Source organism: Geotrypetes seraphini, chromosome 1, assembly GCF_902459505.1.
Source record: "Geotrypetes seraphini chromosome 1, aGeoSer1.1, whole genome shotgun sequence".
NCBI classification, from domain to species: domain Eukaryota; kingdom Metazoa; phylum Chordata; class Amphibia; order Gymnophiona; family Dermophiidae; genus Geotrypetes; species Geotrypetes seraphini.
The window spans coordinates 196,180,340-196,197,372 of NC_047084.1; the positions used below are offsets into that span (position 1 = coordinate 196,180,340).

At 47.5% G+C, this 17,033-nt stretch overlaps 1 protein-coding gene across 2 annotated transcripts in view; it reads right to left on the reverse strand.

Moving 5' to 3' along the window:
* Positions 1-17,033, reverse strand: part of CFAP97 (cilia and flagella associated protein 97) — a 163,427-nt gene that overhangs the window by 39,437 nt on the left and 106,957 nt on the right. Inside the window, exon 5 of one of the 2 annotated variants that reach the window (XM_033943471.1) lies at positions 9,110-9,266. The exons of the other annotated variant lie outside the window; for it this stretch is intronic. Coding sequence (XP_033799362.1) covers positions 9,110-9,266 — 157 coding nt within the window. The remainder of the gene's footprint in view (positions 1-9,109; positions 9,267-17,033) is intronic. 2 annotated transcript variants of the gene reach the window in all.

A 17,033-nucleotide genomic window follows, 5' to 3' on the forward strand; every position in this document is an offset into this window, starting at 1 on the left:
CCCCCACACACACACATTGCCCTGAAACCCTTACCGGTACATCAACTTCAGAGTACAAGAATGAACACCCTCCCTTCAATAGTTAGCAGGTTCAGTGTGACCACACAGGGAAAATAATTTATCTGTAATAAACCTCTTAGATATTAAATCACCTAATAAACAACAACTTTACCTTTGAATGCTGAAGACATCTATCGAGGACGACTCTTTATGCTGATCGTGTGCGGGGCCTAGAGCATCTGCGCATGTCCACGACATGGCGGCAACCGCTCTCTCCGAGAACAGCTGCTCCCCAACTGGAGTCGCTGACCTCCATGCACAGATCCATTGATAACCGTGCTCGCCCCCCCCCGGAGCCGTCGACATCCATACATCATTGACAATCCGCTTTATGCTGAGCTAGTGTGGGGCCTTGAGTGTCTCTGCATGTTCAGAGTCTACCAGCAGACCTTGGGCATGCGCAGATGCTCAAAGCCCCACACTGGCTCAACGGACTTGGTATGGATGTAAGCAGCTCTGGGGGGTGAGTACAGTGGTCAGTGGCTCCATGCATGGATGTTAGCGACTTCTGTGGGTGGGGTGGGGTTGAGTGGGGGAGCGGCTGAGGGGGGGAAGCATGGAGGTCAGTGGTTCCAGGGGGCATGGTGAAGCGGCGGCTCTGTACTGTATGTGTTAGCGGCTCCAGGGGTGATTAAGGTCAGCGGTCGGATCTGCGGTGGTATTAGGAGGTCAGCTGTTCTTGAGGGTGGCCTTGAGGGTGTTCTTGAGGGTGGGCCTGTGCACTGAGGTCGGTGGCTCCGGGCAGTTGCTACGTCGGCAGTAGCAGCACCAGTAGGTGTACTGTGTCAGTGGCTGTTGAGGATAGCGGTGTGGGGGCGGCCTGCATGCAGCAGAGTGATGTGGGAGCTTCACGATGGATAGGAGGAGGACAGCTGTGCCGGTGGTGACCCGAATATAAACCGGGACCCCCATTTTTGGGCCAATTTTTTGGCCCCAAAATCTCAGTTTATATTCGAGTATATACGGTAAGTGTTAAGTAGACTCCTAAACTAAACTAACTAAACTAAACCTTAGGTTTATATACCGCACCATCTCCGTAGACGCAGAGCTCGGCACGGTTTACAGGAATTAGGATGAGAAAGGAACTCCAGTGGAGGGTTTAAGGATTAGGTGTAAGAGGGTGTGGATGGGTGGGAGAGGCCTAAGAGGGGGGGAAGTGTTACAGTTTTGAGAAAAGCCAGGTTTTTAGGTGTTTACGGAAAAGTTGGAGGGAGCTTGAGGTTCGGAGCGGGGAGGTAAGGTTATTCCAGAGCTCAGTGATTCTAAAGGGGAGGGATGACCCTAGTTTGCCTGCATGAGAAATACCTTGTTAACCGTGTTAACATATTAACCGTGTAAGAGCGGGAACGTAAGAATTTGGAGAACCAGTCTAGAACTGTGGAGCTAATGCCTATCTCGGAAAGTTGGAAAATTAGAATATCGTGGTGGACAACATCAAAAGCTGCAGAGAGGTCAAATTGTAGAAGAACAGTGAACTTGTTACGAGAATGCAGTTGCTGAACCTTAGAGATTAGTGAGGCCAATAGGGATTCGGTGCAGAAGTTGGGTCTGAAGCCATATTGGTAAGGTAGGAGAATAGAGAATCTTTCTAAATAGGAAGAGAGCTAGGTAGATATGATAGACTCAAGCAACTTGGTAAGGAGAGGGATATTTGCTATTGGACGGTAGCTGGATGGTATGGAGGGGTCTAGGTCTGCTTTTTTCAGAAGTGGGGTCAGAGCGATGTGTCCCATTTCAGTAGAGAATAGGCCCGATAGTAGGGCAGAATGTATGAGTTTGGTAAGAGATGCGATGGCCTGTGTGGGAATTTTCTCAAATAGGTAGGAGGGGAATGGGTCCAAGGTGCAGTTGCAAGATTTTAATTTGAGGCAGAGTTTAAGGATCTGAGAATCAGATACGAGCTCAAAGGCAGTCCAGGATCTGTCAGCAGGGATGGGGTTGAAAGCAGTTAGGGTAGGGTTGGGGTCGGAGGGCACCAGAGAGTTGTAGGAGACTGCGGGCGGGAAGGAGCATCTTAAGGTAGTGACCTTATCATTGAAGAATTTTGCTAGGACCTCGGCTGAAGGAGATGAGGGGAGCAGGGTGGAATAGTTTTTAGTGGTTAAGGAGCGCCAAATATTGAATAATGTGCTATTCTGGTTTTGGATCTGGAGATCTTGTCACCGTAGAAGTTCTTCCTTGCTTTTTTTAATATTGAGTTGTAGTGCTTGATATTGACTCTCCAGGCCTGTCTATAAGAAGGGGATTTGGATTTTTTCCATTTGCGCTCTAAACTCGACATTTCTGTTTCAGCTCTCTGTGGAGTGGAAGGTACCAAGGGGACTTATGAAGGTAGGTAATGGATTTAGTGGTTTGAGGGGCAAGGGAGTGGTAGGTAGACTTGGAGAGGGCGATCCAGTTGTGCCAATTGTTTTCTGAGTCTGCAAGCTTGGGAGTGGAGGGGAAATGGTTGAGGAATTTGGTCCAGAACAGATCGCTCGTGATTTTTTTTCGGAAGGTAATGGAAATAGGGGAGCGGGGTGGGGATCCAAGATGAGACATGAAGATGGGGAGGCAGAAGGCCCCTAGGAAATGGTCAGACCAGGTCAGACGTGTTCCCAACGAGTGTCTTCTGCAGAAGTTTTATAAGCAGTGAGATCGAGGAACCTGATGAAGTCTAGGGTGTGCCCCTTTTCATGGGTTGGAGCAGATGCGGGGGGGGGGGAGAGAAACCTAGGGAGGTGAGGAAATCATTGAATTCAGTCGTGTCCTTGCTGGTGGTGTCGTCAAGGTGGAGATTAACGTCTCCAATGATTAGTAATCTTTGGAATTTGAGGAAGGCGTTAGTTATGGACTCGAAGACGAGGTCGGAGGATTTGGACCAAGGGATAGGTGGGCGGTATAGTAACAGGATGCCCAGTGGATGAAGGCGGAGTTCATCGTTGACTAAGGCTAGCATATATTCTAGTGAGGCGTGGCTGCCTTCTTCGAGGAGCTGGACATCGAAGAAGGATTTGTAGAGGAGTGCCAGGCCATCTCCTTTGCGGTTGATTCTGGGTGATAAGAAACCTTGGTAGCCATGGGAGCAGAGTTCATTTTGTGTGAAAAGGTCATCTTTAGAAATCCATGATTCTGTGATGCACAGGAATCCAGGGTCAAAATCTTTGAGGAGGTCCTTCAGAATTTGAGTCTTGTTGCATGCGGATCTGGCGTTGCAGTAAAGAGTCGGGACAGGGGTGAGAGAGTTAGAGGTATGGTTGGGAAGGTTAGCATGGGGGACAGGCTTTAAGAGAGGCATGGTTGACTTAACGGGGGGGGGGGAGGTGGTAAGGTGATTTCTGGGGCGCGTCAGCGTGGGGATTCTGGGGCCAGGGCAAATATTGCTGACATTTGGGGAGTCGAGTAGGTTGAGAGAGGGAGGTTTCAGGCAGAGGGAGGTGTTAAGAGATGAGCAGAGTAGGAGAAGAAGGAGCCAAAGGGGTGGCTTCATGGCGGGGCTTATTTGGTTGGCTTATATGAAATCTCCAAGCAGAGGGGAGGCTTAACGGTGTCAGCTCAGGGGGAGCTGGGGACTTATTTGATCTCTGAGAGAAAGTTTGAATCAGGAGGATATCATGGTATCTAGTTGAGGCAGTAAGATAGGGGTAGGGGAATAGGCTTTTTTTTTTGGGGGGGGTAATCAAGATAGAGCTTTAGCAGTGAGTGGAGTCTAGTAACTGGACAGATTCCGCGAAGGAGCTTAACAGCAGCTAATCGGGTGGGAACCTTAGTAATGCAATCTAGTAACTGTACAGTTCACAATGGAATTTAACATAGAAACTTAAACCGGGGGTGTTAGGCAGGGAGAGATTGCACAGTTTCCATGAAGAAATTTGACAAAGGGGAACTAAAACTGAAGAAATTGGCAGGGAGAGGTAGTATAATTGGGAAGCCTGCGACAACCTTGAATGGGCAGGGGGGAAGCAGGGGATCAGAGGTTGGGCACTAAGCAAGGTCCATAAGTGAAGAATACAACTTTGCATGAGACAGATTTCTGTAGGGGTTTAAACAAGGAGATACTAAAACAGGAAGAAGGCCTGGGACACGGAGAGAACTGACTGGAAAGTTTTCAGCAGCCCATAGATGAGTTGGAGGGAAGTGGGCTCTAGAACTGGGCGAAAGCAGAGTGGAGGCAGCGGACTGCTCAGCAAGGGCTGTTGGGGTGGAGTTGGTTTCCCACGCTGGCCAACTCCTTCCCTTGCAGTGGCTGGGTCCAAAGAGGAGCTGGGCACCGAGGTGAAAAGTTTTGAGGCAGCAAAATGGCTCAGCAAGGGCTGTTGGGGCGGAGTTGGTCTCCCACGCCGGCCAACTCCTTCCCTTGCGGTGGCTGGGTCCAAAGAGGAGCACCAAGGTGAAAAGTTTTGAGGCAGCAAAACGGCTCAGCAAGGGCTGTTGGGGGCGGAGTTGGTCTCCCATGCTGGCCAACTCCTTCCCTTGCGGCGGCTGGGTCCGAAGAGGAGCACCGAGGTGAAAAGTTTTGAGGCAGCAAAACGGCTCAGCAAGGACTGTTGGGGGCGGAGATGTTTTCCCACGCCGGCCAACTCCTTCCCTTGCGGCAGCTAGGTCCTGAAGTGCTACATGAAGATTTGGAATGGTCGTAGGAAAAACAGTGTCAAGTTGTTGAAGGGTTGAATGTTGAAAATGCAGGAATTGAAGCTGATGAGCCATAATCCTAGATGAAAGCATAGAGTCCTGATATACCTTGCGACCAGCAGAATGCAGGCAACGACAATCTTTTCCTGGGGGAGCATTAGCAGGAAATTTTGATGCTTTTGATTTTTTAATAGCTGACTCCGAGACCATGGAATGGTGAGGGAGTTGAAGCAGGTCATGACCAGGTACCTCTTTCACCTTGTATTTTAATTCAAGTCTCTTAGAAGCTGTGGAGACCGATAAGGGTTTTGCCAGTTAGCCAGTGGTAGGTATTGTAATATCTGATATATTGGCAGTGAAATAATTTCCTTTGATCGAGTTTTACAGGACTGAAGGCTAGTTTGAAAATCCTTACTGCCTGTGGGCACAGCGGCCTGAGGAAGATTCAGAAGAGTAGAAACCTTTCGTAAGAACTTAGGATAAGAAAACTCCTCTGTTGGGACTGGCTGCAAAAAAGGTAAAGAAGGCTAGTCAAGGTTTGATATAAGAACATCATCATGATCTGATCAATCTTTAGGAGAATCTGCCTGTGCTGGGGATGAACAGATGGGGGTGCATGGACCCCAATTCATGCTCTGAGGAATACCAACAGAGTTAAATAAAACAGGAGTCTCTGATGAAAGTTGTTCCACACAAGCTGGGCTGTGCTTTGAGGAGAGGAATAGCAGGAGCAGAGGAGGAAGGCTGAAGTAAAACAGCACTATCCTATATAAACCTTTGTACAAGACTGAAAATGACTGAATAGACTCAGAACCCTAAGTAAGAGGTTCTGGAGCTAAAACAGGCAGAGCAAGAAGTTTATGTGGTACCTGGTCGTAGTCTAGAGCCGGTCCACAGAAATTTCCCGACGGTCCATAGGGCCGGCACATGCATCAGGGCCAATCTTCAACTGCCGGTCTGCGGTGTGATCGATATGGCAGTCATCTTCAGTCGGCTCCCTCTTCTTCACTGCCGCAGTATCCAAAGCCACGGGCAGTGGCTCCTATTGGCGTCCTGCGCCTGAATCGGAAGCCTTCTCTCTTATGTCGCAACGTCAGAGGGAAAGCTTTCAGATGAAGCATGGGATGCGTGAAGAGCCGCTGCCCGCGAGCATGCCTACAATTTCGCCAGCAGTAGCATCCACACACTTGGGAACTACAGTATATGAGGGAGCTCCTAAAATGCACTCAGCCCAATGTGGGAACACTGGCTGGGGGTATTACATGAAATTCAGAATGTCAGTAAAGCAACTGTGGAGCATGTGAAGACCATAGCACTGGAGGTACAAAACTTTGCAGCTACCTACATCAGAGGCCTGGAAGTGCACAGGGACAGGCACCTGAAGCACTTGGAAGAGCTGAAATTCCAGAAAGAGACTGCACTTGCAAAAGTTGCACTGCAGCAGTGTGGAAGGAGCTGGCCCGAAAATAACACCAGGGGCGGCATAAAACGGCCAGGGGGGAGCAGGACAGAAGGAAGGAGGGAAACAACAAAGGTAGGGGGAATGATTTTATTTTTTAATTTAGTGATTGAATTGTGTCTGAGAATTTACATCTGCTGTCTGTATTTTGCACTTTTCAGGAAGAAATGCATTTGTTTCTTTTTCTCTGGGGTTGTACTGCATGCAGAGTCTTGCATCTTAGGGTTTGTTTGTATATATTAGTACTTTTAGTTTTTGGTCCTGTATTTGCATAGGGGTTATCTGTGTTCTGGTAGGCATGAATGTTGAGAAGCATACAGTCTACTTTGTGTGGTTTAATTTTGTGGTTAACAATTATGTGTTGTTAATAAGATTATATTGTGTGTATATATGAAAAATGAATGGAAAAAATAGTGTTACAATTAGTACTATTATGGGGCGGGGTCTGGGGTGGAGATTGGGCGGACATGGGCTGGGTCTGGCCTACAGCTTAGCCCAGTGTTCTTCAACTGCCAGTCTGCGGACCAGTGCCGGTCCACAAAATAATTCATTTTATTTCCGCTGGTCCAAAGGTCTAAAAAGGTTGAAAAACACTGGTCTAGAGGAGAGGCAATCTGTTTAGTCTTAGCATGGCTTTTGCCAATTTTGACATGGTTTTCAAAGTTGAAGGCAAATTTTTCAGCATGGAGATGGGAGAGGACTGTAAGGCTGAAACTAAGCTCCTGGGAGCCTTCACATAAACATCCACTGTTAACAGCAGTGTCCCCGTGACTTTCTGTGAGGGACTTGCCCCTAAAGTTGCCGCTAGTGGAAAGGGAGTATCACCCTTCTGGATAGACTTCTTTTTGTGTCTTGCAGCAACTGCTGTTTTTCTCTTCTCTGCCGGCATTGGCGGCGCTGAGCTTCCCTCCCCTGGCAGTACTGAGACAGGGCCCTAGGGGGAGGGAGAAAGCGGCGATGTTAGCAGCCTCGACACCTTCGTCACAGTTCTGGCGTGAAGAGGGAGAAAGCTGCTGTCCATGGCGTCATCTGCTAAGGAAAAAAGATGTTTTTGCGGTCTTAAAGCTCATGGTATTTCAGTGGTTTTTAAGACTGTGCCTATTGTACATCGATGGTTTTAGGATTGTTGTTTTTTCCTCTTTTCTCTTCTTTTTTTAAATTAATGAAAAGAACTAATACACTAATGGCTAAAAAGCCTTTTGGTTTTCTTCTTTTCTTTTTTTTCTGAGGAGATAGAGGGGAGAGCTGAGACTGTACAGGAGCGATTGAAAATAAAACTGACAGGATGAGGGGAGGGGTTTCAGGTGTAGGGCATCCTGCACATGCTCAGTAAGCCAAAAGCCTACTATAGCTAGGGGAGAGCAACAACATACAGGCTCAGTCAGAGGACTTCACTAACAACTATGCCTACATATCACCTGCTCGTCTCCGGCGAAATTTAAATATAAAACATTTGTGGAAGTGTACTGTGGAGGAGGTACTGTTTACTTTTTCGCTATGTTTTGAGCCTTATTGTGGATTTTTATATCTGAGGAATTATTTGACATCATATGAAATAATTTTGTCCCCTATTGGTCACATGATTTGAGCAGTATAACTTGAGCCAAGGGGTTTGATTTGGTGATGAGATCCCACTGGAAAGTTCATCTTCTATGTCATTCCCCTCTAATGAGAGCTGGGCTCAGTAATGTTTGTTTTGTCTAACACTTATGGGTTGATGTCATTTATGATTAAGCTTGGGACAGATAGATAATTAATGTTATAGCTACCATCCTGTTACTAGATTTTGCAGACTGTGTATTTATGTAACTGTTGGTCTGCTGAATAAGGTAAAACCAAAGAGGATTGACCCCAAAGTATCTACAGAGAAGAAAATCCAGAAGAAACCAAAAGAAACTGTGGAATGACGATGTTCCTTAAATGGACTTTATTTGAAAAATGTCAAAGTTCCAAAGGTACAATAAATCATCCACATAAAAGTAAAATAATCCACATGAAAACCTTAAAGGACCTAATTCACTAGGGACACAGGACCCAACACGGTCCGCGTTTTGACAAAGAGTCTTCTTCAGGGGTCCCTGAGGGTCCTATAATGGTGAATACATGTGGTGAACCGCAAGTAAGACGCTGCTTGCATCCAAAGTGAATAGGAATGCGCGTAGAAAAAGCAGCAGTTAAATATGTGGTGAATATTAGTCACCCGGTGACTCTCTTATGTCTCCCTCCCATGCGACATGACCTTAACAAACCTCCCTCCAGCATTGGCAGCTGCAGCACGCTAAACATGCTGCTTCGTGGCTTTCTCCTGCAGTTGAGTCCCTCTGTCGCATCACTGATGATGTCACCAGCAGGAGACTCACCGGCAGGAGAAAGCTGCAAAGCAGCCTGTTTAGCGTGCTGCGGCTGCCAACGCTGGAGGGAGGTTTGTTCCGGTATGTGGCTGTGAGTTCGGGTGATTTCGGGCCTCCTAAGACCCCCGTCTTTGTAGAGCAGGGAATCCAGCGCTGGTGGCGAGTCCTGCCGGCGAGTGTAGGTAGGTGTAAGGCTGGGGACTCGCGCATGCGCACTCCTGCAGCCACAGACCTATGAATCATGGAAGCACGCAGACAGGAGTGCGCATGCGTGGCTAGGGTTTTATTATATAGGATTAGAACAGGGAGAAAAAGAGGCTTTATCTCCCCCCTCTTCTTGTGTCTGCTTTTCTCTTTAACACCTCTCACTCTAACTTCCTAGTTTGAGTTAGTGTTGCTTGGCTCTTTTTACCGAGTTACACAAAGTCAGTATCACCCAGTGTTCTTTAGGTCGCTATCACAAAATTGAAGTAAGGCCAACAGCAGAGAGTTCAGAAGCAATGAACTGCTTTGCAAGCAGCAATGAGCAAAATGATCTCTGGCTATAACTATGCTAATACTGATTATCACAGCTGACCAGCATTGGATAATGTATAAATGATGACAGACTGAAGAAAAACAAACTTGCCTGATGTCAAACTTAGTCTGCTTAGAGTAGACTTTCCAGGTCTGGGTGACAATACTGTTGTACACAGATAACTGGACTGACGATGATAATCCGTCAATTGCTCTGTGCGTGTTATACCAGTTGTTGGCTTCACAGCTTCCAGTCTCTTCAGTAAAGCCTTCAAATAGATAAATTTCAATTAATAATAAAACCTATTAAAGCAAAAGGGGTTCCTCCTAGAAACATCTACTATAATAAAACCCTAAGCGCACATGCGCACTGTTACCTGCATGTTCCGTTTTCCGTGAGCTGTAGGTCTCCAGCAGGTAGGAGTGCGCATGCACGCTTAGGGTTCTGTTTTCCGTGCTGTTGCTCGGTCTGGCCTGCTCCCTGCTTGTCTTGCTGTAGTGTATTTTTTAATTGAAAGACGTGGCGGTGGCTCTTCTCACAATCCCTGCCTGCGTCGGACTTCCGACGCAGATGGGGATCATGAGAGGAGCCGCCGCCGCCGCATCTTTCAACTAAAAATTACACTACGGCAAGGCACGCAGGGAGCAGGCCAGACCGAAGCTTCAAAAATCCAAAGGCTTTACAAAGGTGAGCAAATCCACTGCCCGACAGAGGGCTCCGTTTTGAAGATGTGGCTCTCATTGAACTGCCAATTGGCCGGCTCCCTTGCCGGAGTTATTTTTCAGTTTACAGGTGCCGCCGCGGCTCTTCTCACGAGCTGCACCTGCATCAGAGAAGACTTCCGATGCAGGTGGGGATAGTTATAGGAGCCGCTGCGGCACCTTTAAACTGAAAAATAACTCCGGCAAGGGAGCCGCCCAGACTGCGGGAAGAGTAGGGGGGATGGAGAAATCCTGCTGCTGCACAGGGAAATGGAGGGTGAGGGAATGCTGTGGCTGCTGCACAGGGAAGTGGGGGGAGAGAAAAAAATGCTGCTGCACAGGGAAATGGAGGGGGAGGAAATGCTGCGGCTGCTGCACAGGGAAGTGGGGGGGAAGGAAAAAAATGCTGCTGAACAGGAAAATGGAGGGGGAGGGAATGCTGCGGCTGCTGCACAGGGGAAGTTGGGGGGGATGGGAAAAAATGCTGCTGCACAGGGAAATGAAGGGGGAGGGAATGCTGCTTCGGCTTTTGCAAAGGGAAGGGGGAGGGAAAAAATGCCACTGCACAAGGAAATAGAGGGGGAGGGAATGCTGCTTCGGCTTCTGCACAGGGAAGTGGGGGGAGGGAAAAATGCTGCTACACAGGGAAATGGAGGGGGAGGGAATGCTGCTTCGACTTCTGCACAGGGAAGTCGGGAGAGGGAATGCTGCGGCTGCTGCACAGGGAAGTAGGGAGGGAGACAGAAAGAAAAGAAGAAAGACACAGGGGCAGGGAGAGAGACAGAAAGACAGACAGACAAAGGGGGGCAGGGAATGAGACAGACAGAAAGAAAGACAGCGGGAGGGAGAGAGACAGAAAGAAAAAGACAGGGGTAGGGAGAGGGACAGAAAGAAAGACAGACATATATTCTAGCATTTGTTAATGTAACGGGCTTAAAGACTAGTGTGTGTGTGTGTGTGTATATATATATCTATCTATATATATCTATATCTATCTTAAATAATAAAATGCTAGCCCGCGCATGCGCACTCATGCGACGCGTGTTCCCTGATCCCTTTTCTGTCGGGATGGGGCCGCACGAGTGCGCATACGCGCTTACTAGGTCACTGTCAGAAGACGAACCGTCACAGAGGGAGTGAACGCGGAGTCCTGCCGTCCCTCAAACGTAAGTCTCCTCCTTTGCCCGACTCCAGCCTCTGCTCTTCACCAGTCCTGCCTTCGGTCCTTTCCCTGTTAAACCGGCTGCCAATAACAAAGCCAGATGCCATGGGTTCTTCCCTTTTCCAAATTGCTAAAGGTTCTGCCGGTCTCGATCCTGTCCATCTCTGAAGTTACTTCCTGATTTTGAGGGGCGGGATCGAGACTGGCAAAGCCTATAGCGATTTAGCAAGAGGGAAAGCCCCCGTGATGTCTCGCTTCGTTATTACCAGCCGGTTTAGTGGGACCGAGACAGGACCGAAGGCAGGGCTGCTCACAAAGGCGCGCGCTGACAACTGAGCGCAAGACGGAGGTGCGCGCCAAAGAAAATTACAGTTTTTAGGGGCTCCGACGGGGGGGGTTTGTTGGGGAACCCGGCGTGCGCCTCCGCGCTGCGCTCAATTGTCTGGGCGCGCCTTTGACCCGGCGCGCTTTTGACCTGACACTCTCCCCCCTCCTTCCAGCGGCCGGCAAACAACATGGAGGACTGCTTCCGGGAGGAATCGGCTTCCAGCCTTATATGTCAAGCTTGACTCGCGACTCCATTGGAAGAAGCAAGGAGTAAAAGGTGATGGGCAGAGAGAGAGATGAGGTGTTGGAGGAAAGAGGGGAGAGGATATGCTGGATGGAGGGAGCAAGACAGATACTGGTTAGAAGACTGAAAATAAAGGGGGAAGAGAGAGAAAGAGAAGATGCTGGAATGGAGGAGTTAGCAAAAAAAAAAAAAAAAAAAAACCCCAAAAACAAACAACTGGAGAAATAGAAGCAGATAGAGATGCAGAAAAATAAATGGAGGAAAACTGAAAGATAAGGTTAAAGTCAGAGATGGATGTAGGAGAGGAAGTGAAGACAGGAATGAGAGAAGAGCCAGATAGACTGCAAACCCTGGTAAGAAAATTGAGAGAAGAGAGCAGAAACTGGGATAAACATGAATAAAATGGCCAGACAATAAAAGTAGACTGCTTTCTTTTTATATTCCAAAGTGTATAGTGTTTTTTCTCTTTCTCTGCTGTTGAACTGCATATTGCTGGACAGGGGGAGCAGGAAGAGGTGCTGATGGACAGGGGGGGAATGAAGGGAAGCCTACTGCTGGACAGGGGGAGCAGGAAGAGGTGCTGATGGACGAGGGAGCAGGAAGAGGGGGGAGGTAAAATAAAGGGAAAAGGGCTGCTGTTGGATAAGGTGAACAGTGATGGGGTGGGGGAGGACACAGGGGAGGTAAAAGGAAGGGAGAATGAACAGGGGGAGCAGACAAGGGGTGGTGGTGGACAGTCAAGGAAAAAAAAGAAAGAAAGATAGAAATACAGAAAGCGGCTAAGGAGAGAGAAAAAGAAATAAAGACAGACACACACACATATATTCTAGCACCCGTTAATTTAACGGGCTATAAGACTAATATATATATATATATATATATATATCTCTCTGAGAGAGAGAGAGAGAGCTACGGTTGTCTGAGCCACCGAGGGGGTACAAGATCATGGTGGCCGACCCGACTCTTGAGTGAACATGATCAACGTTTTGAGTATGAATACAACTTGTCCACCCCATTCAGAAGAAAAGCATCTGCCTCCAGACGTTGATGGAACAGAATTGAGGCAGTTTGTGATTGCTGGGAGACATAAATAAGTCTATCCGAGGAGTCCCTTCTGAGAAAATATTCTGAAGAAAGACCTTGGAGTGAAAAATTCACTCGTGGAGCCGAAGATATCTGTTGGGCTTATCAGCAAACGTATTTTGTGCTCCTTGAAAACTTTTTTTTCATCCCTCCTTGATTGTTTATGAAACACAGTGCAGCTTGATTGTCCGTGCAAACAAGGGGGACAGGACTGGATATACTGTTGAAAAGTCTTTAAAGCATTCTGAATCTCTCTGAGTTCCAAGTGGGTTATGTAGAACTTCTGTTCTTTGAGCAGACCAGAGACCCTCTGTTCTGAGACCATTCAAGACAGCTCCCCAAGCACATAAGGGCGAGTCTGTGGTCAAAACTTTCTGATGTAGAGGCATTTGGAAAGATTTGATGAATTTATGCCACTGAAGAGATTGAGGAAGCCATGATCTGACTGCAATCTTCTGAGCGAATGGATCGAAGCTTGAGACCATTGAGATGCCAGGGACCACTTAGCTGTTCTGAGATGAATGTGTAGGAGGTAACGTGCATTGCATATGCCATGTAGCTTATTAGGATCCTCACTGGACTGAGATGGATTGCAGATGATAGACTTGATTGCAAAGGGGAATTTTGCTGAGTATAGTGGTTAAGAGGGATTTTGAAAAGCTGACTTCAAAACATAAGTGTTGCCTGCAGTGCTGTGAGCTGTTAAAGCTGCTGCCACTACTACCTGGCAAATAATAAACTCTCTGGCCCGGAATCTTCTCTCCAACGTCAGAATTGACGTTGGGGGGAAGGCTTGTGAGCCAGCCGCATGCAAGTCACTGTATGCAACGTTGTGGCCCATCCCTGTGCGAAGTTGATGCTGGGGGGGGGGGGCATGGAGTGTGTCAGCTCCAGCTTGGTGGCAGGGTTAGCTTCAGGGGTGGTGCAGTGGGCAGGAGGCATTCCCGGTGGTAGCTTCGGCTTCAGCGGGGGGAGGAGGGGGCAAGAAGGGATCCCTGGCGGTGCCTGCAGCTTCTATGAACGGGTCGGCTTGGGGGGAGGGGGCACGATCTCGACACATGGGGGCACTAACTTGGGACATAGGAGGGAGGGAATAGAAAGGGAGAATTGATGGGCATGAGTGTGTGAGTGAGAGATGGGAAAGGAAGAAAGGAAAATTGGACACAGAGAGACAGGAGTGAGGTAAGAGATGCATGGGGAATAGAAGGATGAGAGATAGAAATGTTGGATAAGGTGGAGGAGAGAGAGAAAGGGAGACATATTATTAATAGGGGTGGAGGAGAGAGGAAGAAAAGTTGGACTCATGGAGGGAGAGAGAGAGAGATGTTGGTTGAGGAAGGAAATGGAGTCCGGAGGAGAGGAAACGTGCAAGAGGCAAAAATAAATAAATATTGGAAATGCAATCAGAGACTCATGAAATCACCAGACAAGAAAGGTAGGAAAAAATTAATTTTATTTTAGTGATCAAATGTGTCAGTTTTGTGAATTTATATCTGCTGTCTATATTTTGCTCTATATGTGTCTATTTTTCTATATTTGCTTCTGATTGCATATTTTAAAGTCATCTGCCTTAACCTCTTTGAACCACCCCCCCCCCCCCCCCCCCCGGAATATAAATAATTATCACCATTTTCTGTGTGTAGTGTGCTTTGTTTTTTTTTTTAATTTTGAGTTTACCATTATGTATTAATAAGATTATATTGTGTGTATATGAAAAATGGATGGAAGAAATTGCATTACAATTAATACTATTATTATGGGGGTGGGGTCAGGAGCGGAACTTGGGCGGGGGTACTCAGTTGATATTTGTTAGGCTTAGGGGGTACTTGGCTTGAAGAAGTTGAGAAACACTGCTTTAGATAAATGGACACAGAGAAAATGTAAGAAAGGAGTCTGGTCACCAGCCTAGAATTTTGATACAAGGCCTTGACACCCTAGAGGTGATGAGGCATAAACTCACGTACTGGAAAAGTGTTATCCAGGAACAGCAGGCAGCTATTCTCACATGTAGGTGACGCCATCCATGGAGCCCGGATGCGGACAGCCTCGCAAGCAGACTTGCTTGAAGAAACTCAGAAGTTTTGAGTCTGCCACACCGCGCATGCGCAAGTGTCTTCCCTCCCAGCACAGGGCGCATCTTCTCAGTTCAGATAGCTAGCAGAGAAGCCAACCAGGGGCGGTGGATGGGTTGTGAGAATAGCTGCCTGCTATCCCTGGATAGCATCTGTTACGGTAAGTAACTGCTTTATCCCAGGACAAGCAGGCAGCCTATTTTCACATGTGGGTGACCTCCAAGCAAACCAGAATGGGATGGTGGAAGTGTTGGCAATTCAGGAGAATACATTTTGTAATACTGTCTGGCCGAAATGGTCATCCCGTCTGGAGAAAACATCAACAATGAGAGGTGAAAGTATGAACCAAGGACCAGATGGCAGCTTTGCAAATTTCCTCATTAGGAGTGGATCTGAGGAAAGCTACTGAAGCCGCCATAGCTCTGACTTTGTGGGCTGTGACTCGACTCTGTAGATGCAGTCCAGCCTGAGCATAGCAGAAAGAGATACAAGCAGCCATCCAGTTGGAGACGGTTTGCTTAGAAATCGGGTGTCCCAACTTGTTTGGATCGAAAGAGACAAAAAGTTGAGGAGCAGATCTATGTGGTTGAGTGCGTTGCAACTAAAAAGCCAAAGCACGTTTACTGTCCAGAGTATGAAGAGCTGTTTCTCCAGGATGAGAATGAGGCTTTGGAAAAAAAACACTGGAAGTACAATTGATTGATTAAGATGAAATTCTGAAATCATTTTAGGCAAGAATTTAGGATGAGTACGGAGGACCACCTTGTCATGATAGAATACTGTAAAAGGTGGGTCCACTACTAAAGCTTGTAGCTCGCTGACCCTGCAAGCAGACTAAGAGTGATGAGAAAAATCACTTTCCAAGTGAGATATTGGTTCAAAAGGCTTCATCAATTGAGCAAGAACAACATTGAGATCCCAAACCACTGGAGGAGGATTGAGAGGTGGTTTGACATCGAAAAGTCCTTTCATAAATCTGGAAACCACAGGATGAGCCGAAAAGGGTTTCCCTTCAATAGGCTGATGAAAAGCAGCAATTGCACTGAGATGGACTCAAAGGGATGTGGATTTGAGGCTTGATTGTGCTAAGTGGAACAGGTAATCCAAAACTGAAGACAAGGAGGTAGATTGAGGTTCCTTGTGATGAATGGTGTACCAAGCAGAAAATCTAGTCCATTTCTGATTGTAGCATTGTCTAGTGGTAGGCTTTCTAGAAGCCTTTAAAATGGCCTGTACACAATGAGAAAACTGTAGAGTGGCAATTAAGTTGAGAGGTACCAAGCTCTCAGGTGTAGAGACTGCAGGTTGGGATGAAGTAGAGACCCCTGACTCTGTGTAAGCAGAGAGGAATACACTAGTAGAAGCATTGGCTCCCTGCTGCTGAGTTGAAGTAGAAGGGAGAACCAAGGTTGCCTGGGCCACCGAGGAGCGATCAGAATCATGGTGGCATGCTCCTGTTTGAGTTTGACAAGTCTTGAGAATCACAGGAAATGGAGGGAATGCATAGAGAAACTGATTCGTTCATTCCAGAAGGAAAGCATCTGCCTTGAGGCGATGAGGAGAGTATATCCTGGAGCAGAACTGAGGCAGTTTGTGGTTGTGGGGAGATGCAAAGAGATCTATCTGAGGAGTGCCACATTGAGAAAAAATGTGATGAAGAGGCAAGGAATTGAGTGTCCATTCGTGAGGTTGCAGAAGACGACTCAACTTGTCTGCCAGACAGTTTTTCTCTCCTTGAATGTAGACAGCTTTCAGGAAGGTGTTGTGATAGATCGCCCAGTCCCACACCCTTTGAGCTTCCTGACAATGAGGGAGAGATCCTGTTCCTCCCTGCTTGTTGACATAGTATATGGCGACTTGATTGTCTGTCCGAATAAGGACAACTCGGTCATGAAGAAGATGCTGAAAAGCTATGAGAGCATTGAAGATCACTCCGAGTCGCAACAGATTGATATGACACTGATGATCCGTGCTGGACCAGTGGCATTGAGTACGGAGACCGTCGATATGAGCCCCTGAGTGTAGGTCGAGGAATCTGTCTTGAGGACCTTTTGATGAGGGGGTGTCTGAAACACTAAACCTCTGGATAGATTGGAAGAGAGCATCCACTAGTGGAGAGACTGTTTCAATGAAGGAATGACTGTAAAGTGTTGAGAGAGTGGGTGCAAGCCTGCGTCTACTGAGATGCCAGGGTCCACTGAGGAATTGAGGTGAAATCTGGCAAAAGGATGCACGTGAACGGTCAAGGCCATGTGACCGAGTAGTACCATCATGTGTCTCGCTGAGAGTGAAGGAAGGGAAGACACCTTGTGGCAAAGCTGAAAGAGAGCATCCAGACATTGCTGAGGAAGGAATGCTCTGAGTTGTTCAATGTCCAGAACAGATCCGATGAACTATAGGTTCTGAGAGGGCTGAAGGTGGGATTTGGGAAAGTTGATTTCGAATC